The sequence below is a fragment of the Lissotriton vulgaris genome, chromosome 4_1 (genome assembly GCF_964263255.1).
Source record: "Lissotriton vulgaris chromosome 4_1, aLisVul1.2, whole genome shotgun sequence".
Lineage (NCBI taxonomy): Eukaryota > Metazoa > Chordata > Amphibia > Caudata > Salamandridae > Lissotriton > Lissotriton vulgaris.
The window spans coordinates 1,100,503,741-1,100,527,369 of NC_141691.1; the positions used below are offsets into that span (position 1 = coordinate 1,100,503,741).

The 23,629-nt window shown below is 46.3% G+C and overlaps 1 protein-coding gene across 2 annotated transcripts in view; it reads right to left on the reverse strand.

Annotated features, from left to right (window-relative positions):
* Positions 1 to 5,336: 5,336 nt before the first annotated feature.
* Positions 5,337 to 23,629, reverse strand: part of TEX10 (testis expressed 10) — a 591,356-nt gene continuing 573,063 nt past the window's right edge. For both annotated transcript variants that reach the window (XM_086965321.1, XM_086965322.1), the window contains exon 14: positions 5,337 to 5,576. In XM_086965321.1, the coding sequence (XP_086821447.1) occupies positions 5,487 to 5,576 (90 nt within the window). In that variant the 3' untranslated portion in view covers positions 5,337 to 5,486. The remainder of the gene's footprint in view (positions 5,577 to 23,629) is intronic.

Below are 23,629 nucleotides of genomic sequence, written 5' to 3' on the forward strand. Positions count from 1 at the left end.
TGCGCAAATCCCGCTCTAATCTTCTACAATTTCTTTTGCTGGTTCTCAGTTGTTCATTGAACCACTGTGCCGAACGGTTCGTTCGCTTAGATGTGCGTTTGGCCAAAGGAGCAGCTGCCCATCAAGGAGGGGGCAGAGGAGTCAAGAGCACACTTAAGAGTTGGAAAATCTATTTTGTGAAGAGCCTATATGTGAGCTCTGCCTTAAATTCTACCGGAGGGTTAGGCTTCCCTGTGACTGGAATCCGAAGTCTTGGAGACACTCCTGCTGTGATAGACTGCTCTCTGGAGGAAGATCAAGAAATGGGCACTTGACAAACTTCAGAAACAGACACTAAACAACATTATTCTCTGGAAAAGGATTGTAAAAAGAGGAGCTTGAGACTTCCAGTTTGTCAAACTGAATTTGTACATCAGGGTCGAGAAGTTCATTACAACTTCTGATTGTTGTGACTACAGGTCCGCCAGTCTCTGATGCTGGGTGAGGGGACATCGCCCAGGAGAATCAAGGACACTTTTCCTGGACACCAGTTTCTGCCTAACCCAAGACCAGTGCGCACTGTGAGAACGATATCACCCTGGAGGCAGAGCGTGAGATTCTGATCCAGTGCACTGATCAAGTTGACTGCCAGTAAGTGCTGTGGAGACCCTTTGAAGCAGAGTGGGGGCTGCTGAGAAGATTGGACTGCCGTACTGATTCAGCTGACCACCCAGTAATTCAATGTGACTCACTAAATCCATATGGGGGATGCACGAAGCTCAATGGCCGTTGCCCTGGTGCAGCACTGTGGTGAAGAGAAAGCAGTCACCCTGTGCAATGTGGTGACCCGATGAGGGACACCAACTTGAGTGTGTGAAAACGCAAACCCTTTATGCCAGGTGGGAGCCGTGGTGAAGCTTAAAGGCCATCCCCCTGGTACCTTGTTGTGGTGAAGAAAGAGCTGTCGCCCTGTGCAGTTTTGTAAGCCAAAGAGGGGCGCCGCCTTGATTGCACAGGTATAATGGCTCAATCATATTCTGCCTTTTAGGAAAACCCTCAAAACCTGGCTCTTCTCTGTTTAGATTGCCCACTTCTGCCTTGCTCATCATGTTTCACTTGAATCCAATTTTCCAGACAGAGTTTAACAGACATACTATAAATGGCACTACAGCACTTTACAAGAGTTGAAAATGACGTTTGTAGGTTACTGTAATATGGAACCTGCCTTGCTTAGCTTTTTAAGTAATCCATCAGACTGTAATACAGTGAACACTTGTTAATGAACCATAACATTATACCTTTTTGCCTGCTTGTCCCTGTGTCCAGCTTATTAAAGTGTTCACTTTTTCCACTTACTTTCAATCACAGAGACTAAGTATGCCGTACTCCGAATTAGGTTAATTTTCATTTGCAGTGTCAGATTCCTTAGATAGTGCTGAAATCTTACAGCTTCAGTCTTCTCACACAAGTTATCAGACTCAGCAACTTGGTGCATATTGGGAACAAGCAGTGAACTGTCGTTATCCTTGGGTTTGAGTGACTTTAGAGAAATGTGCTAGCTAGTCAAGCATATGAAACTCTATAATAATTTTTTGTGAGTTATAAAGATTAAACTGTTATTCTATTTGCATGTATACTTACATTCCCAATTTAAATCCTAGCTAAACATTTGATAGCAATTTTCAGCATGAATTGCCCAATAGCTAAATGATGAGTTAAGCTCCAATGGGTCTTCTTTTAAAAATCGTAAAACATTAATTGGATGACACGATTAATTTGGTATTGCATTAAACATTTGGTCATTAATGACGGACGGCACTTAAATGATAGGGCCACCTTGCTTGCTGTAGAGCAAGCCGTTAACAAAGGTTTCTCAAAATTCCTTGTCTTGAAGAACAGTTGTAAGATTGTAAAGGACTTCCTTATTTTATAGCTAAGCTAAGGGAATACTAAAGAATCTTTGCGCTTTTTGACAACACTTGAGGAATACCAATCTCTGGAACATTTGTCTCCGTTTTAGGAAACTACAGATGAACATTAATCAGTATTGTTCTATTTTTTTCGCCATAGGAGGATGAAGTTTCATGTCAAGAGGATGTGAAGAGGATGAAATATGTACGAGTATAAAGGGGTCCCTGACTAAACACACAGCACTTACAAAACATTGCTTGGTTAATTGAATAAGACACAAATGATGGTAAACAGTGTTTTTATTATCACTGTACCAGTAAAGAACAAGTATTGATATCACGATTGTTAGTGCAATATACAACATTCAAAAAAGCACCCACAAGGGAGGGGGGGGGGGGGGGGGGGGGAGAGTGCAAGGGAAGGGGTTATTTTATACAGAAAATTAGTTAACTTCACTAATCAAAGGGTTCATTAGGCACCAATACACAACTGGAAAACATTATTATTGATCCATACTTTTGAGATCAAGGGAAACACACATGTTGAACAACAGAACATATCATATGCAACAGAAACTCCCGTGATGATTATCATTATCAGTTTTGGGTTGAGGAGTTCTTGGAGGTAGATGGTAGTCTACGTTTCGACCCAAAGGTGTAGGATACTTGATCCTTACTCGCGGGTCTTCATCAGGACATGGGGGGAGGTGGAGGAAAAAGGGGTGGGGCTGTGTCCTGGTTATAGACGCCAGGGCAGAATATATTGATTATACGATTATGGCCGCTTTACTGGGGACGCGGGCGTCCGTCCAGGGAGATAAGAAACATCAAACTCTCACGAAGGCGCAGTCACGGCACGTCGCCTCGGTAATTGAAGTATGATTTTTTGAACGCGTCCAAGGCGTGGATCGCGCACAGAGGACCGCCGTCCGTGGTCGGTCAGCGAGAAAGTCAACGCGTGTCAGACGGAAAACCTGGTTTCGTGAGAGTTTGATGTTTCTTATCTCCCTGGACGGACGCCCGCGTCCCCAGTAAAGCGGCCATAATCGTATAATCAATATATTCTGCCCTGGCGTCTATAACCAGGACACAGCCCCACCCCTTTTTCCTCCACCTCCCCCCACGTCCTGATGAAGACCCGCGAGTAAGGATCAAGTATCCTACACCTTTGGGTCGAAACGTAGACTACCATCTACCTCCAAGAACTCCTCAACCCAAAACTGATAATGATAATCATCACGGGAGTTTCTGTTGCATATGATATGTTCTGTTGTTCAACATGTGTGTTTCCCTTGATCTCAAAAGTATGGATCAATAATAATGTTTTCCAGTTGTGTATTGGTGCCTAATGAACCCTTTGATTAGTGAAGTTAACTAATTTTCTGTATAAAATAACCCCTTCCCTTGCACTCTCCCCCCCCCCTCCCTTGTGGGTGCTTTTTTGAATTTTGTATATTGCACTAACAATCGTGATATCAATACTTGTTCTTTACTGGTACAGTGATAATAAAAACACTGTTTACCATCATTTGTGTCTTATTCAATTAACCAAGCAATGTTTTGTAAGTGCTGTGTGTTTAGTCAGGGACCCCTTTATATATCCTAAACGTATTACCCAGGTCCCACTGACTACATGGGTTGAACCCCTCCATTTAATATATGAAATATGTACGAGGGCACTAAGTTTAAAAAAATGTCAATGTCATCAGAAGAGCCGTTTTACTAGGCCTGGGCAAGCAGGTTGTGGTAAGTCCCACGGAGGTAGCATCTATAGGCAAATATTACCCACTTGGGGTTTTGGAAGCCAGTGGTAGAGAGGGAATAACACTGTTCCTTCAAGGGTTGAATTGCTGCTTAAAATGCTTTGTGCATGGAGAACTGAAATACATTTGCTTGTGGCACTTAAAAGCTTTGGCTTAATGGAATGGGGGACCTATATCTCAAACATTTTCTTGCTCAATAGATGCAACAGTTCTCACTTTAGCTATGTTGTAGACTACATCCATTCAAAACACGATGTTAAAAAAAACTATAGTTAAAACCAAAAAGTGCAAAATGGCGTAACAGGACTTAATGGTGCCATGCAGCGAACAATGTTACAATAGATCTGGAAACAAAGCAGATGTTAAAGGCACATGCTAGAATACCTATCGTTGATGACTGTTAGAGCTGCAGGACTGGGTAAAGAGTATTCTTTTTGATCTATATACTGATTGGCTCCTTTAAAACATAAGTAAGTAACAATATCTTACTGAAATATACAATGAAGTTGCCTGCCCAGCACAGGACATACGGCAATTGCTTCTCTTCCTAAAGAGAATAGCAAAATGGTGTGACAGTCCTGCCTAACTTAGATGCGAACACTGCCTCAAGTATGGAAACTAAATGAGTGAGGGCATAGCTCAAGACTGCATCAGCTGTGGTGAGGGTCAGACTAGCCTTTAAAAGTAGTCAGGCAGAGCCATATAGGCTGTGGTCTGACCGGTCAGTGTGTGGGACAGTTTTCTGGCTGTTTGTGGACCTATTTTATGGTCTACAGAGACAGTTTTTTTTACTGTTAATTGACCTTATATTAAAAAACATATTGCCTGCAGCAAGCTCAAATCCATGCAGTCTTCTATACTTTGCAACAAACTTTTACAGTGTGCCTTTACAAAATCGAAACTGCCCCAATTTGCTGACATGGCATAGTTTTTTAGCTATCCGTTTCTCTAATGGGGCCGGCCCCCTTTTAGTTTGGTGCCCAGGCCCATTTCTGTCACAGTTTGACCCTGGTAGTGGTCAAGTGGGCGACTGGAGAAAAAGACTAGGAGGCATGCAGGCCATGTCCTGTCATGCAACCTCGCCATACAGTGAAAGAATGGCACCCGCTGTAGGTAGAAAAGCGCACTGAGCTAGACAGAAGACTACTCAGTCCTGCGACTGGGTCTCAGCCACCTCTGTTGATGCTCCGAAGGGATCACAACTGCGGTCACAATCGAGCCCACTCTTCTGTTACTTGAAAAAACATATTCGGAGATGAGAACAACATATTAAGGGTCTATTTAACAGAATATTAACTGATCACAAGACAGACATTACAACAAAATAATTAGATAAGCACTTAAGATATTGTGAAGTACACAAGTGGCTGCCGAACAAAGAAAACATTAGCGATTACATTGGACCACTGGCTCTATAAAGGACAGAGTCACTGGTTAATTTTGGCAATAAACTTTGAGGTCTAATCCCAGGGATCCCTGGGATTTGTGTTTTTTGTGATAATGTTTGCTGGTTGCTATTTTAATGCTGTAAAGAAAAAAATTGACCATAATCGTCACGATCTCACAACTAGTACTGGCATACATTTCATTGACTAATTTGGTCATTCTATCATAGTACATTTTTACTCACTATCGATTTATTCTTGTAGCACATGCCACTTCAGTAAAGCACCAAAATAAAACGTTACCTTAAAAAACTGAAAGCTAAATTTATTGATTTAAATGTTTTCAGTTTGGATATTTTGTATAGGTGTTTTCAAGCTATACAAAAATAGTATAGCAGAAGAGGTTTTACAGTCCAAATATCACATTTCGTCTTTTCTTTCGGTAACGCCTAATTCGATACTTGTGATGCAAGGTAGACGTTGAAGCAGTACTGAAGGTCTGCGAGCCACACTTCCCGCATTTCACCACTTTTCAGAGTCTAAAAGAGGACAGTAAGGATTAAGGTTGGGTTACGTTTTACATTATAATACAGATGGAAGAACATACAGTAGCTACATTTCATACAATACTCGGAATCACATAATCATTGTAAAAACTTCTCATTGCAGCCACATTGCGATTTATAATGTATAGTTTATTTTATCAATTTTAATACAACTAAAAAACAAAGGTACGGCGCATTCTAAACAAAACCTAGGTCACATGTAAAATACTGAAATAATTCATCTAAAAAAAGCTTTGAGATATACTGAGCGAAACAATCCGGTTTAGCAACAGGATTCACAATGAAAAGTCGTTTCCTTAAAGTCTGACCAAATGTCCTCGAATCTCCTTGTTAGGGTTATTAATTCAAAGCAACTTCATGACTGCAAATAAGATCCGATAACAACTGCGTAGATTTCAGCAGGGGATCTCTAAACCATATAATAGCCACTGCAAATTTAGTAACATAGTTGCATAGCTTCGAAACCACCTCATCAAATACCACCCGACGTCCAACATCCCAATCATTTATCAGAATCATTTATCAGCAAATACCCAAATCTCTTTTTTTTTCTTTTTAAATCAAGTTACGCACTTCTTGCTCGAGTCCAGGAGTAGGCTGACAGTCACACACCAAGTTTATAAAACCTGCGTTTACAGAGGAGAATCCCAGGCAAATATCAGAATTAGTATGTACTATTAAAATCATAACCAGAAGAAACTTTATTCGGTTGTGAAGCAACCATAAAAGTGAAAAGTTAGTAATAAGTACATAAATGTGCAACTTTAACAATAAATCATCTAACAATTATAAAAAGTAAAATCACCACATAAAAACATCCCACTTGAAGTGTATTGTGCTTCTGCAGTGTACTGTAACACGCAAGTACGATGCATCATATAGCTGATTTAAACAATTAAGATCTAGAGATCGATGCATCATATTTCCAGATTTTATAAGAGCAATTAATAACAGTTTTGTAGGTTTTTGATAAAAAACAGAAAAATAAGTTTTAGAAAACACGATCTGTCTTGAGGTGTCATTACTAAGCTTGGGCGTAGTTCGCGAAGTAGCGCTACGCGTAGCTACGTGAAGTGCACTACGCAAGCAACGCGTAGCACTACGCGAACTGCGTATTTCGCTGTTCGCGATGATTGCACAGTGCCGGATGCTTGTCCGCACTGTGCAGTCTTTGAAAACAGCATTTTGAACAGTGCGAGCTGTCTTTTACTGCCGCTCGAGGAGATTTTTACTCGAGCGGCAGCTTTCTCAACGCGGACTGGTAGTTTCTCATCGCGAGCGGGAGCATACGCGACCACTAGCAATGAGAAACCCGACCTCCCCGTTGTTGAGAATCTCGCCGGGAGGTTTATTGTCCACGCTCGAGATCGGCAACTTGATGTTGCTGATCGCGAACGAGGAAAAAGTCTCGCCGGGATATCATTTTGCTTGCTCGCTGTCGCCAACTTGACGTTGAGGACCGTGAGCAAACAAAAAATGACTGCTCCGCGTGTTTCCACTGTGCTACGTGCAATTTGCGAAGTAGCGCAAACTTCTCAAATTACGCTAGCGCAGTGCTTTGCCCAGGGTTAGTCATTACAGGGACATACACATGATTCTAGATTGCTCTGGAAGCCTATTGGGAAGCATAACAAATTTACTGTATCGAAATCGAAACATTGGGGAACATTCACAACGTCCTCTTCCTCTACATAAATAATTGCTAAGAGTGTTTCCAAAATGTACTAACAAATACGCGGTAATAGACAATTTTAATGTTTCGGCCCTTAATCTTTATTCTTTATACCAATAACGTTTGAACTTGCTTCCTACCCATGGTGGCACATATTGCAACATTAATAAATGCTCAGGAAACCCAATGTCATGAAAAGATTTTTTCACAAATGCCAACCATGGGATGTCATGGCCTTTGTCACACACTTAATAGTCAATTATGTTAGTTAGTGATGCCTCTTCGTTTTTCCAGATGGACAGCCACAACAGAGGGGGCAGGTACGAATGTGATCCCCCTAAGTAATTTAACCCCAGCTCCTTATGGGAAATAAAATGAGGTAAAAAACGTAACATATAAAAGCTTTCAACAAAAAAAAAAATTCTCCACCTGGATAACCGTGTCTCCCTGATGCCGCAGACTCTTGGCCCACATGAAGCCACCAGTACACATTGTGAGATTTTTTTTTTTTTAACATAGGCACCACAGTCCGCCCACCTGGTGGAGACGGCAGACTGAAGAGGGAACCAACAGCCCTGGATAACTTAGCCCTGCGTTCAACTATATTAAGTGTCTATGATCCAGTAGTACTAAAGATCACCCCAAATATGAAGAAGTACTTGTGCTTAGAAAATTTGTGCCAGCCACAATATCTACAAGTGGGATGGTCTTCGGTCCTCACGACATAACAAAAGATTTAGAATAGTTAGTTAGCAGATCAAGAGTCCATATATTCCACAAATGAGTGAATCAATGAAAACCGAGCTATTGGCGTACGAGCTAATACAACTGCATCATTTGCATATAACAAGACTGGATGAGGAGTATCACAAACCAAGGGAACATCTGGGGTACATGTTGCTAAATGCAAACCCATGTCATTAACGTCCAGAATGACCAGCAGGGGGCAAGCAGGCACCCCTGCCCTACCCTGCGCCTAGTTTGAATCTCCTTCGAGAGTTCACCATTTTGGACTAACATCACTCTGGCCCTTGTAATGTTGTGCATGGAAGTCAGAAGATGAACAAGAGGCACCTCCATATTGATGTCCAGTAGGTGTTGCCATAGCTTCGGCCGATTTACACAGTCAAAAGCCATGGAAAGCTCCATGAGAGCCAAATATAGTGAGGTACGTTTCACCACAGTATATTTGCCAAGTAATATAATGAGGTTCAGACACTGCTCTAACGTACCCATATGCTTGTGAAAAACATATTGACATGGGGTAAAAATATTATTCTCCTCAGCCCACTCAATAATCCTGCTATATAAAATTGGAGTATTTACTAATTTATGGAAGTACTACACCAAACCACAAAAAGCGCACTTTCTGGGTAAAGACCTAGATCTCGGTCACATTCGGTGTAATTCCATTAACCATTTTGGCTGTAGCATTGTCTAATGTTCCTATGGGAATCTGCACGGGGAAAAGCTTTTTGGGACACCCCCGGTCACTGAACAGGTCATGAGTGATATAAAAAGTGAGGACAAAAGTAAAGCATGGAGGGGGCACATGTGAGAAGTTGGCCTGATATATGATGTCTCCAATTCTGGGGGCACCTTGTATCAGTCCAAACAATCCCTTATGGTGTTGGTTGTAAGTCAACTTTATAGACAAGCTATCCTAAGGGTAGCATGGACTAAGCAGCCTTAAAGGCTTAACTCAAGAGGGCATGTGAAGCCAGCTGTTTTACCAATCACAATCCTGTAATATCAAATGAAAGGACACCACACAAGTTATATATTATAAAAATATATGTATTTCTTACTAGAATAATCCTCTATACTCTTTATGAGTCTAGAAGCACAAGCGATTAAACAAAAGCACAGTAAAACATATGAAAGTTGCACAATTATGGATGAGGCCTAGGGGCCACTCAAACCATATACTAAAATAGTGGTATAAGTATCACTAATCGAACAGTGGTCAGGCCTAGGGACTCGCTGGGTCCAATCGGGACTAGCAATGCTGAAGTCGGGAAAAGCCCGCAGGAATCGGGTGCAGCGCTGAAAGCACACACATGCACCAATGCAAAGTCAATGGTGCGTAAAAGTTACAAAGTTAATGTTAAAGGAGTCTTCCGACTGGACTAGAATTACCAAACTTTAGACTTAGTGTGTACCAGTGCAGGAGCACCGGCGTTCACGAGTTACCTCACCCACAGGAAGCGGGTGCATAGGTGCCAAAGTGTGTCGGGTTTCATCACGCAGTCTGGTGGTGCCTGGAGATGATGATGCTGCAGGCGTCCTGAAGAGAAGTGTCCGGTGCGATCCAAGGGTGGATCGAAGCTGTAGAGAACCTGAAAGCAGAGGGGACAGAGTCTGGGTCACTCAGCAGTGACCAGGAAGGAACCAGGAAGGAACCAGGAAGGAACCAGGAAGGAACCAGGCAATGTCGGTCGCAATCAGGTGGTTGTCGTGAAGCTTGTCTCCGCTGCCACGTGGACTCTGGGGCACCGAGGATGTCCAGGAGTGGATCACGAGCTGTTCCACGAAGGCTCTCGCTGTCGGCGGTGTCAGCTTCCGGATTGGAGCAAACAAACCTTGGCAAGTGCAACCCACGCAGGATTCGAAGATCGTTTCTTACTCGGACCAGGACGGTCAGAGCGGGTGCTCCTTTTCAGGGGAGCGAGGGCCAGTCCAGAGCAATCGGACTGGCAGAGCAAATTCAAAGGTTCATCGGTACTGGGGCCGCTAGCCAACGGGCAAGCGACCGGACCAACGCGTTGAGCAGCAAAATGCAGAAGGGCCCCACGCAGCACTCAGAGTGTGGAGGGGGTAGCTTTGATGCAAAAGCTGCTCAGGGCTGGGGCTTCTCAAACCCCAATGCACAGCGTCGAGGGAGCCTCGGGACCTGCACGGTCAGCACTTCGTGGTTTTTCCAAGATGGCCGGCCCCACGCTTCAGGTCGCCTCCACGGGTCTTAGATTCGCTGGGACTGTCGATCGGGCTGTTGGAAGGCAGGATAGCTGGGTCTTGTCGATCTCTGTCGCTCGAGTTCCGGCGGGAACTGCAACAAAGCAAACGTTGAGGTGCTGGATGGTGCATGTTTGCACAGGGTGGTCATTCCTTGACCACAAGGGAGATTCTTCAGTCTTCTACATCGAGTAGGATGTTGAAGGGTCCAGAGTTTCGTTTCATAAGTTTCAGTCAGGATAATCTGATGTGCGCTGGCACTGCTCCCACTCTTATTCCACAATCTGTGGGCTGGATTACCTGCTAGGTCCCTCCTATGGGTGGAACCAGGGAAGGGGGTGTTTACACCCCTTTCCCTTTGTCCAGCTTTGCGCCAGGACTGGGGCTGGTGAGCCCCAGAACCGGTTTGACTGGATTAGGCAAGGGGAAGCCTTGTGCTCCCCATGCAGTGTCTAGTTTCTTTCAGCCCTCCCTGCCCCAATCCACTATCTCCTGTCTGGGGAGGTGTAACACCTCCCTGCGACAGGAAACCCTTTGTCCAGTCCTCCTCTGCCAAGTTTCGGTCAGCAGCAGGAGGTCAGACTCGTGTCGGTGGCAGCAGCATCCATTTTGTGATGCTGAGGCTCTGGTTAGGATTAACCGCGTTTCAGTAAAGTAACATGTCTTCTCCCTCTAGAAGGGTGGAATGCTACCCCCGTCGCCAGGACTGGCGAGGGGGTAGTATTCCAAATCGTATGACACCTTACACGACATGTTTTGATAAAGTCAAACCAAAGTTAGCACATAACCGCGATGGATTATAATGCATTTAAGAGTATATGGTATGGCAATATCCCGGAACAGCTAAGAGAGCTGGTCCCGACAGCTGCAGACAGGCTCAGCTCATGCTAGAGCACCATCTCACATAAAACCAAGCACTCTGCCTCCAGGATTGTTAAGGCCTGCCATAGGAGTGACTTATAGGTATATATGTGTCCAGATATAGGTTTAGATATAGGTATACTATATCTAAGCAAGGGGTGATTACACCACCTTGCCCCAGCTGAGTGATCAGCCAGTTGTGTCAATTTAAGGTCCAGCCAGGGGTGGCAAAAGATATGCTGCAGCCCCTGGTAGGCCTTGAATGCAACTATGCCCTGGGCACCTATAGTGCACTGTACAGGGGCTGATAAGGTGTCCAGTACCAGATTGGTTATGCACCTAGGGTGCATGGAGTCCATTTTACAGAGAGAGCAGATAGCCTGGTGCCCTGATTAGCAGGGTCCCAGGCCAACTAAGTCGAAAACCAGCTGAACACTAGGCAGAAAATCTGGGGTAACCATAGTCAGGCATCCACCCCCCTACAGCGCATATAATAGTTAACTCACTGAACTGTAAGTGGTGCATTTCAGTGGAATTTTTGCGTTTAAAATATTATGTTTTAACTCACATTTTCACCTAACTGTAACGTCACCTCAACATTCGTTTTTTTCAGTGAAAATATATATGTATAGTATTTAAAATAAGCACCAAAACAAAACCCTCCCCAGGTGGTTGTCTATGGGGTGGCTCTTATCAAAAGATTCTGCAGGACTAAGCGTACAAATCCCCTCCCCATCAGACCTGGGTGTCAATGCAGTAATTCTTTATGAACGTGTGCACAAATGCCTATGTTGCAGCCTGACAAATACCCAGGACAGGTACTCTATGTGCCAACGCAGTGGTAGCAGCCTCGCCCCTGTTAGAATGGGCCATCGGGCCTTCTGGAGCCTACTCTTGGTCAACAAGTAGCAGTTCCTAATGCAATGGAAGATTCATCTAGTCCTAGACAAAGTCCTTTTCTGCAATGCCTTGCTTTTTTTCCGCCTCAGAGAAAACCACGAAAGCAGATTGTCCACCTGATGGTCTTTGGTGTAGTCAGCACCCGTTTGTCATGAAAGAAGGTGATTTAGGGTGGCTTGACTGAGAGCCTGAAGCTCACTCATCCGACAAATTTAAGTTACTGCGATGAGACAGTCTTTAGACTCAGGAGGTGCAGAGGGGAGCTGTTTATCCTTTAAAAAGAGGTGCACATACGAAAAGTAAGGACTAACTTTAAGGTCCCACTGAGGCACTAAGAAGGGTTTTGGAAGAAACATTTGAAGTACACCATTAAGAAATCTCATCACAACAGGTGTGTTGAACAAAGACTGCTGGTCAGGTAAACTCAATAGGACCGAAAGGGCCAACAGATAACATATTATGGGTGCTACACCATACCACAAAACTATCTCAGTGTAAACAGATTTGTCGAATGTCTCCTGGCGCTAAGATGGCATATACTACTTCAGAAATAAGAAAAAATGCAGTCAACTTCCACCCCTTCAATCTCTACACATAAAGGTGTGATTCCACAGGCCCAACACAGAACCTACCTTACTACTGTAACTGAAGATCCTACTGGAGTATAACGATTGAAGGACAGGTGCTCATGCCCGAATGTTCCGGGTACCAATCTCTCCTGGATCAATCCTGAGCCCCAAGGATGATTTGAGTATAGTACTTCTTGATCTTATTCAAAACTCATGGCCGGAGAGGGAGCATAAGGAAGTCAGAAAAGAGTCTGGTGCTCCACTCCAGTCGGTCTGGTGCTCCACTCCAGTCGGAATGAACCTCAGAGAGAGCATTCTTGGGAAATACAGCATGCAAAAGTGCTGACATTGTGCATTCTCTGTGGTGGCTAAGAGATCGAGCCAGTGTTGTCCCCATTGCTGGAAGAAGTCTTGTGCCACTAGGTGTTACTGGCTGAGTTCATCCATCCCAGTGATTAAAGATCGCACCTGGTGGTGTACAATCAAGGAAATGCTCAGGTGGATTCAGCCAGCTCCTGAGCTGCACGGCCTCCTCGTACAGAGCCCAAAACCCCAACCTATCCTGTATGTTTTAACACCTTCAGCGTTCTAATGAGCCTACGGGCTCATGACGGAATGGTTCCGTCATGAGCATCGAAGGGGTTAATACCTCATAGGGGTGGTGGTGTTCAATCAATCAATCAGGGAATTATAAGTATGCTACTCACCCGTGAGGGTCTCATGGCGCGGGGGCAGCTCCACTCAGTTGAAGGCCCAGGTCTTGAGTACCTCCATGAAGATGATCAGGGAGGGGCGCGTCTGATGTTGATCAGGAGCTCGTTTCAGGTTTTAGTCGCAATGTAGGAGAAGGCTTTTCCACCTGTTCTGGTTCTGCGAATGCGCGGGGTTTCGGCGAGGGAGAGATCGGCTGGATCGGAGGCTTCTCTTGGGTACATGGAAGGAAATTATTTTATTGAGGTATAGGGGTCTGGTGTTGTTGAGGCATTTGTAGGCGTGGGTGAGTATATTGACGGTAACTCCCCTCGACGGGAAGACAGTGGAGGTTCCGCGGGTGTATTTCCGTAGTCCAGTCTGCTGGTTACGAGTGCGTGGGTCTATCTTTCTTGGATCGGGGAATGGATCCATTTGAAGGTCTTTTGGAGGATGCAGAGGGTGTTGAAGTAGCTGGAGGCAACAGCGTTGACCTGTCAGGTCATGGAGAGGGAGGGGTCTAGTATGATGTTGAGGTTTTGGGCCTGGTCCGTTGGGTTGGGAGGGCTTCAAAGGACGGTGGGTCACCAGGTGTTGTCCCATGCTGAGGGGGAGGGTCCAAGGACGAGGACTTCTGTCTTCTCAGAGTTGAATTTCAGGCAGCTGCTGCTAATCCAGGACGCAACATCCTTCATACCTTCCTGGAAACTGAGTCTGGTGGTGATGGGTTCCTTGGTGAGAGAGAGGATGAGCTGTGCCGCACTTGACTTTGAAAGCGCTGCCGGTCCGCAAGCCAAGCGGCAGTGCATCCTCGCGGCTGGGCCACCGCCAAACTTCCGCGGCACGCCTACAAAATGGACAGGCTGTTCAAATAAAATGCAGGAGTATCACGATTTCCGCTTTCCAGTTATTCAGCTTGTGATCAAGAACTGAAAAGTTTGAAACGCGTTAAGCCAATGATGAAGGATTGAAAGAGGAGGCATTCTGCTTACTGAGGCCCTCATTCAGGGAGGAGATGTTTGATGTGGGCATCCTCACAGGGGCATCCTTTGTTTGTCGGATGTTTGGAGGCTGGCCCAGCCGCAAGGATGCACAGATGCTTGGCTTGCGGACCGGCAGCGCTTTCAAAGTCAGGTGCTGCACAGGACGAAAAATACTTCAGCTTGAGGACTGTGTTTATTGAGCATTCGTCAGCATTCCTTTTTAATCAACCCACTGGGGATTTTATGGACACTATTGAGGTAAACGGCAACACATAATGAAATCTACACGGCATGTATGAACTACAAATACCATGATGCTATGAGGCATACGCCCACTGGGGCTTGAAGTGCACGCCTACAAAATGGGTGGGCTGTTCAAATAAAATGCAGGTTTTTTTACATGTTTGCTGCTTTCCGTTGGACCCGGGGTCACCGGTTCGACTAGGGTAGCTTGGCACAAGAGGGAAAGACTTACCTCCAAGGCTTTTGTGCTGTACTTGCGTCACACCCACCACAGCAACTCAGCGTACCTCCACTCAAAAATGACACCACACCATATTTAGAAAATTTAGAAAAGCTTTATCTTTCCTTGTAATTTGTTTTTCTGTTACCACACAATTTGTTAAATCTGCATTTTAAATACCACCATTAATTTGCATACTTTCGTAAGTTCCTATAGAATAGCATGGAATTTAATTACATTAGCAGACTTCGCCTATTAGCAATAATCTTGAGCAGAAGGGTGTACGAGTCACATTACCATTAAGGACACATTGACATTAAAACGAGTAGGGTACAGGTCCCAGAAGCAGCTCTGCAGCACTTACACTCCTAAGCAGAATCATACAGATATCTGCCTAGAACGTCAAAGGTGGATCAAAGCGATTAATCATCAAAGCACTGAATGCGTTTTACATACATCTCAGGAAGGCAGGTCGATTCTTTAAATTAAACCGGCTTTACATTGAAAGTATTCACTCCCACTTAAACAGTCAAGACTCACTCCCCAGCGTTGTTGTAGGGTTCCTGCTCCTAGTCAGGTATAGCTAACTACCTCTACCAACTAGCCACTTTACTCCCCATCTGTCATCGGCTTGACCCTGCTTAGGATGGTTGTAAATAATCAGTACACTCCTGGGTGGTAACATTTTCAATTAGGTCCTCCTGCTGGTGCGGGAATTGTGCTGGTAATGGGCTGGGTTTGTTTAATCAGCAAGCTCCATAGTCTCAATGTCCCCTTGTCCAGCTAGTCTGTCCAAGAATACCACCCAGCAAAGATTTCGATGGGCTGAATCTCCTCCCTCCATCTAAAAGTTCCCGGATTACTTTATTAATGGCAAGTCTGTCAGGTAAACCAGAACGTGCGGTGTACTCTACCAAGCCTCCCCGCTGATCGTAAAGCTCCATTCTTGTCTCACGCGGCAGTCCTGACGTAAGGGGGGGGGGTACCAAAGGTGAAACTTGCCCCGGGTCAGAGATAAAGGCAGGGCTAGGTCATCAGACAGGAGGGGACGTCATCAGAGAAGGGTGCAGGACCAAAGACAGTCAATTTCCCCCTCAATGCGCCAACCTCTCCTTCCCAAAGCCTCAGCTCCTGACCGACCCCACTCCTCACACACTGAACAAAATGGGCGCCCAACATTCCACCTTTTATAGCCCGGGCCATGAGTGTCTAGAGTGGACCAGAAGGTTCTGGAACCCCACATGACAACCCTATGGCCCCAGGCTATGAGGTGATCTGAACAGGCCACCATTTTGTGTTGAGCACCTACTCTTCCTATTACACTACCGTAGATTGGGGGTCTGAAGGGAAAAAGTTTATAGACTAGTGGGTGTGTATTCCCTTAATTATAATCTATATACCAAAAAACACACCTCTAGTCTTGTCCATGTGTATCAAATCAGTTTAAACAGTTTTAGCCCTATCTCTCTCGAAACTAGATGGGTTGAAAGTGAGCAGAATATTTCAACCCCTTAAATATGTGCTGACTGAGGTGAGAAAGCACATATATCAACCTTAAGAACGATTGTAAAAAAAGATACCTTGGCACTGAAAAACATGACACGATTAGAGGGGAGAGTATGATTGTTAATTATTTCTCCTGAAGAATTGGGATGGGATCAGTAGTCCTTATTGCAGGTATCCCAGTGATCAAAAAACATACATTTGGGAGCCTAACGTGGGTAAGACGAATCATCCAACATTACTTTGACACAAACATCAGGTAAAGATGATAATACGACACTGATGTAACGTGCATAAGCGGAAAGTAGTGTCACCTACATGTATTTTTGCCGCATATAATGTACTTTTCCCTCGTAGGGAAAGACGCGTTATACATATGAATGTAAGATTCAAGAACAAGGTATCAATTTGAGAGCCTAACGTGGGTAAGGCGAATCATCCAACATTACCTTGACACAAACATCCGCTAAAGATGATAATATGACACAGATGTAACGCGCATGCGCGGAAAGTAGTGTCACCTACATGTATTTTTGCCGTCTATAATGTACTTTTCCCTTGTAGGGAAAGACGCGTTATATACATGAATGTAATATTCAAGAACAAGGTATAATGATCGTAATCTCCCCAGTGTCGCGGATTTCGTGAATATCGACTTAAATAAATTTGGCAACACACAAACACAACAACCAGGGAGCGCATGCGCGGAGTGTAGTGTCACCCATTAACACGCATGCGTATTGAAAAAACGCAGGCAGCGGGGAGCTCAGCCTTAGTGTAAGGACCCTTCTGACACAGCTGCCAGCAATCATGCCGTTTGGGTATGAATGCGAGCTTGCCTGTCCGTTCGGTACCTCCCGGGGCGAGCTCTTTCGAGAATCGAGGTACCGACGGACAGGTGAGTGATAGAGTCAGATCCATATCGTTACTTCAACTTGGATCGCTGTAAATAGCAAACAAGAGGTATACTCCTCTTGTGGAGTATAATATCTCATTAGAAGTCTTGTGCACTCTCTTTAACTCTCTCCTCTGCCTTTTTAAAGAGTTTTTAAAGAGATTTTAAAGAGATATGAGGGTGTTTTTTGATGTGGGGCCTCTGGGACTGTTACACCTAGATGTGCTTACTTAACTCCTGAATGCCAAAAGGATTTAGGATGAAAGTGGGAAGGGTGTAGAAAGTTCTGACAACTTTGCCACTATTTCTTTTCTTTTCTCTTTCCCGCAGCGCGGGGCCTTCCTCCAGAGCAGCCTGTCAGGTAGAGGTGAGGCAGGGCTATCCTACAGTTGAGGGTAAGTCCTTATCTAAGACTATAAAGAAGCAGAAAGGGACCTGTGACATAGTGACAATGCACAGTGCTCAAGTTACCATGTGATTTATTGTTTTCTGCCTTTTGTCTCTCTCTCGCACTTTCCTTTCCCATATCCTGTTTTTTCCTTTAGATACCTTGGGTAGAACCTGACAAAAGAAAGAAAAACAGGAATACCGGTGTTGTATAAAATGTATTATGATTTTTTCACATCTTGCAGCAGCATAACACGATTATACCTGGTCCTGAAGAAAGCCGCTGATACAAAGGTTTTGATCAACTAGGCTGAAACATGTTGACCATAAAGTGACAGTGGTTATATATCCATAAAACTGTGCTGTTTCATTTTAATCCTGTCAGGTAGAACACTAGTATAAAGTAGTTGACAGTGAGTTCTATCTAGACAGTTTTAACTCCCTTTCTATTCTCCCACACAGCGCTGCTAACCTCACTACACTCTTCATTCCACATGTGGGATTACTATCCTTCCCCTTACCAAAAACATCTGAGCTCCTTCCTTAAAACCTGAAGTAGTAGCTCCCAGTGATGACTAGGTTTTCTACACTGGTAAGGAGGACCCATATGATGAAGCATGTCACCTTCGGGTGAGTGAGGTTCTTATCCTTAAGGGATGTCTCCCCTTAACACCTACTCTTCCCCCATTTTAGAGGAGCACCTGCGCTTCATTGTTAATTAGTAACAATGAAGTGCCCAGAGTCCTAAGGTCAACACCAACAAAAATGTAGTGGAGAAAAATTCAGAAGGCCAAAAAAGGGGAAAAAAAATAAGGAGGGACCACCCAAAGGACCGTCGGGTCTAACACGCGTCCCCCCAGCTGAAAGTGGGGAGAGCTACCCAACCCCTTGGGAGTTCTCGTCACTAAGGCGGAAATACCTTGAGAGACCGTCTCCGTTGGCGTGGTCCATTCCAGGTCGATGTTCCACCCTGAAGTCCATTCCCTGTAGGGAGATGGACCATCTTAGCAACTTGGGATTTTCGCCCTTCATTTGCATCAGCCAACGAAGGGGCCGGTGGTCAGTCTGAACAAGGAAGTGTGCGCCAAACCGGTATGGCCGCAACTTCTTCAGAGCCCATACCACTGCAAAAGCCTCCTGCTCAATCGCACTCCACCTCTGTTTCCGGGGGAGCAGTCTCCTAGAAAGAAAAACCACAGGTTGGTCCAGACCCTCCTCATTGAGTTGCGATAGCACTGCCCCAATGCCATGCTCCGATGCGTCTGTTTAGACGATAAACTTCTTGGAGAAGTCAGGGGCCCATAGGACAGGAGCCACGCACATAGCTTGTTTTAGGGTGTCAAAAGCTTGTTGACACGCCTCAGTCCAAACTACCCGTCGAGGTTGTTTCTTGGATGTAAGCTCAGTCAAGGGAGCCACAATTGTGCCATATCCCTTGACAAAGCGACTGTAGTATCCTGTGAGGCCCAGAAAAGCTCAGACCTCGGTTTGGGTCTTGGGGGGCTCCCAGGCCATGATAGTCTCAATCTTAGCCTGGAGGGGCTGCACCTTACCCCGGCCCACCAAGTGGCCTAGGTACAGTACCGACCCCTGCCCGATCTGGCATTTACTAGCCTTGATCGTCAAGCCAGCCTGCTTCAGGGCTTGTAGGACAGCCTGAAGGTGACACAAATGGTCCTCCCAGCTGCTGCTGAAGACAGCGATGTCATCAAGATAGGCAGCAGAGAAGGCTTCCATTCCGGAGAGCACCTGGTTCACCAGCCGCTGAAAAGTGGCAGGGGCGTTCTTGAGCCCAAAGGGCATCACACAGAACTGGTAGTGACCCTCAGGAGAAGGTTGACCTTTCCTTTGCTCCATCTGTAAGGGAGATCTGCCAGTACCCTGATGTGAGGTCAAAGGTACTTCGATATTGGGCAGCTCCCAGCCGGTCAATGAGCTCATCCGCCCTAGGGATAGGATGGGCATCAGTCTTCGTCACAGAATTCAGTCCCCTGTAATCCACACAGAACCTGAGTTCTGGAGAGGTGCCCGGCGGGGCAGCTTTTGGTACCAGAACCACTGGACTGGACCAGGGGCTGCTTGAAGGTTCAATCACTCCCAGCTCCAGCATCTTAGTGACTTCACTGTGGATGCTGGCCCTTCACCTTATCTGACAGCCGGTAGGACTTGGGCTTCACAGGTGGGCTGTCCCTTGTGTCCACATCATGGGTACGCAGGTGGGTTCTTCCCGGGATAAGGGAGAACAGCGAGGAATACTGCTTCAGGACTTGACGGCAGTCTCTCCGCTGTTCGGGATTCAGGGATGGTGAGAGGATTACCCCCTCCACCGACCCATCCTTCTCTTGGGACGCAAAGAGATCAGGGAAAGGCTCACTTTCCTCTTCCTCTGCTCCATCAGTCACCATCATCAGGATGACTTTAGGCCTCTCATGGTGGGGCTTGAGGCGGTTGACATGGAGCACCCGATGGGGCTGCCTGGGGGTTTTAAGATCCACTAGATAAGTGACCTTGCCCTTCTTTTCAACCACTTCAAAGGGGCCTGTCCAGCGATCCTGGAGGGCACTAAGCTCTCTAGGCTCCATGACTCACACCTTCTGTCCAGGCTCCAACTCCACAGGGTGAGCATTGTGGTCATTCCACTCTTTCATGACTGCCTGGCTGGGTTCCAGGTTGTCAGAAGCTTGCTTCCACAACTTAGCCATTTAGCTACAGAAAGCCAGCATGTAACTCACCACATCCTGGGGAAGTCTCCTGGGAGTCTTTTCCCATCCATCTTTCACCAGGCTGAGAGGTCAACTAACAGGGTGCCCATACAGAAGCTCAAAGGGGCTGAAACCCACTTTCCGTGGCACTTTTCTGTGGCACTTCCCTCTATGAGAACAACAAACAGGGTAGGAGGATGTCCTATTTCCTCCGCACGCTCCCAGACAGAGGCCTGATCATGCCCTTCAAGGTTTTGTTAAACCTTTCCACCAGACCATTGGTCTGGGGATGGTAAGGGGTGGAGAACCTGTAAGTAACTCCACATTCCTTCCACATGGCCCGCATGTATGCTGACATGAAGTTGGCCCCTCTGTCGGACACAACTTCCTTGGGGAAACCCACTCGGGTAAAAATCCCCATCAGGGCCCGAGCCACCGCGGGTGCAGTAACGGTCCTCAAAGGAATAGCCTCTGGGTACCGGGTGGCATGATCCACCAGAACCAGGATAAACCTGTGACCGGCTGAAGAGGTGGATCCAATGGACCAACAATGTTGATGCCCACCCTTTCAAAGGGGGTGCTAACGACGGGTAGTGGTTCTAGGGGAGCCTTCAGCTTAACCCCTCTTTTCCCACTGACTTGACAGGACACACACGTCCAACAAAAAGTATCGGATGCAACCCTCATCTGAGGCCAATAGAAATGGGGGACAAGCCGGGCAAAGGTCTTGTCCTGATCCAGGTGTCCTGCCAAAGGAATCTCGCGAGCCAACTCCAAGAGAAAGGCTCGGTAACGCTGGGGAACTACCAAGGCCCGTGACGAATCATGCACCGGAGCCGTGGGTTCGCTGTAGAGAAGGCCATCCTCCCAGTAGATGTAAAAGTTCCCTGCAATGTTACCTGCTGCCTGGGCTTAAGCCTCTCGCCTCTAACCCTCAAGGGTAGGGCACTCCCACTGCCCCAAACAAAACTCTTCCCTGGTAGGTCCTCCCTCCACATACCACTCTGCAGGGATCGGTAAGTCCTCCAGGGAGACTACATCCCCCTCCGTGGACTCTGGGACCACCACCTCAGGTGCCCCATCCATCTCACGGGGTATGGACGCCGAGGCAGGTTTTTCCTCTCCCCGATCTTCCCCTTTTTGGCAGCTGTCTGTGCCTTTGTTCCAGGCTCCAACCCTGGTGAACTCCCCTTCCGGGCAGTCGTGGACCGTGTGCTCGCACAGGTCCAATCAGGTGAACCCAACATCTCTGTATACATCTGGAATTCCACCACTTTCCAAGCATTGTGCTCCAGGTCGTTTCCCAACAGACAATCGACTGGCACGGCAGGGCTCACCGCAACTCTAAGAAGGCCCGCGTCCCCTCCACATTCAAAGGGAACTTCGGCCACGGGATAGTGACCTATTCTGCCGTCAGTCATCACAGCTGGGTGGAGTACGTTAGGAATCACCTGCTCTGGGGACACCAGCTGTTTTCTCACCACGGTCATGTTGGCACCTGTGTCCCTCAGAGCCTCCCCTCTCTGGCCGTTGATGGTGACCCACTGCCCATACTTGGTGGTATTTGGGGGAACCTGGATCTTAGGAACCATCTCGCTGTCTCCCAGGGACACTAATGTTATCCCTGCCCACTCACCTCCCTTGTTTAAGGGCAATTCCTCCCGAGCACTACACTAGCCACTCCCAGGGTTTTTCCTCCAGTGGGAGGGGGTGGTCTCTTGGGACATTTGGTATCTCCCTTATAGTGCCCAATCCCACCACACTCATAACAGCAGACAACCCTAGGCTGCTGACTATGGTCAGGATAGGCGGATTTTTGTTGATTAACCTTAGGAGGGAAACCTGATCCCCTTCCTCTGCGAGCTATTTTGGGGGCCTTTCGAGAACTCCCTCTTTTTTTCTCCCCCCTCTTTCTTCTGGGGAGTGCCCTGACCAGTCCTTTGGAAATCCCCTCCAGTTCCCTTTGAGGACACCCGGGTACTAGCCCAGATGTCCGCCTCCTCTGCAAGCTTCCTAGGGCTAGTCAGCTTGCTCTCCACTAGGTGTTGACGCAGCTCCGGAAAACCTTTCTCGAGGAGGTGCTCCTTCAGGAACAGATTGTACAACCCCTCATAATCGGTAACCTCACTGCCTTGCACCCAGCCCTCTAATGCCTTCTTAACGTAGTCCAGAAAGTCCACCCAATTTAGTGTAGTTAGTTTGTGGCTGTTTCAAAATTTTTGCCAATATTTTTCAGGGGTCAGCCCAAACTTTCTTATCAAGGCAACCTTCATTGTGGGGTAATTGGTCTGTTCCTCCAGCTCCAGAGCTAAGAGAGCATCCCTCCCCACGGGAGGCATGTACTTGTACAGGCCACCCCCGAATGACTTTGAAATCCCATGGGCTCTTAGAGAGACCTCATAGGCAGCCAACCATTTGGCAATGTCATCTCCTACACTAAAACTGTCGACTACATTTTTAGGCAAGTTAGGGTCTGGGCTCCCTGGTAACCTCTTTAGGTACGCTGCCACAAACAGGATTACTGGGGGTCCCTATCTGTAGGGCTTTGAGGTCTAATTCCCTTAAGCTAAGCTCATGGAGAAACCTCCTTTCCTCCTGTTCCTTCTCCAATTGGGCCTATTCTAATTTTAGTGGTCTCTTCTCCCTCCTGTCCTCTAATTCTGCTGAGGACAGACTCCTTCCAGACACATTACTGCCCGCCCTCGAAGGTGTCCCAGGAACTGGTAACAGATTCCTCCCTTCGGTTTGGTACAGCATGTCGACTTCTATAATGGGGTCACGATCCCCTTCTTCCTCCCCCCTCTACTCATCTGGGTGAGCTGCTACCCATGCTCAAGCTGGTTTGGAGTTCTGCTTTCTTCGCACCAAGCTTGAAGAACACCCCTTTCTCCTGGCAAAATTCCCTAAGTTGCGCCACTGAGTAAGTCTCTAACTCAGCCAACTCAAACTCCATTTTGCCAGACGGGCCCTCAGACATTTATTCGGGGTTTCTCAAGAGAGAGGCGTCAAATAAGAGCTAATTCTAACCACCACCAGAAAAGTTTTTGGAAAAAACAAAAGTGTCCAATTAGGGAGACCAACTAGGAGAAAACTCCATTCAGGAAAGCCACATTTCCAGGTGTAGGGTGTGTGGTGCACACTGGGCCACTGTCAAGTGAACGCAAGCACAAGCCCTAATCCCACCACTGAACACCAATATGTTGGACCCGGGGTCACCGGTCCGACAAGGGTAGCTTGGCACAAGAGGGAAAGACTTAACTCCAAGGCTTTTGTGCTGTACTTGCGTCACACCCACCACAGCAACTCAGCGTACCTCCACTCAAAAATGACACCACACCATATTTAGAAAAAGTTAGAAAAGCTTTATCTTTCCTTGTAATTAGTTTTTCAGTTACCACACAATTTGTTAAATCTGCATTTTAAATACCACCATTAATTTGCATACT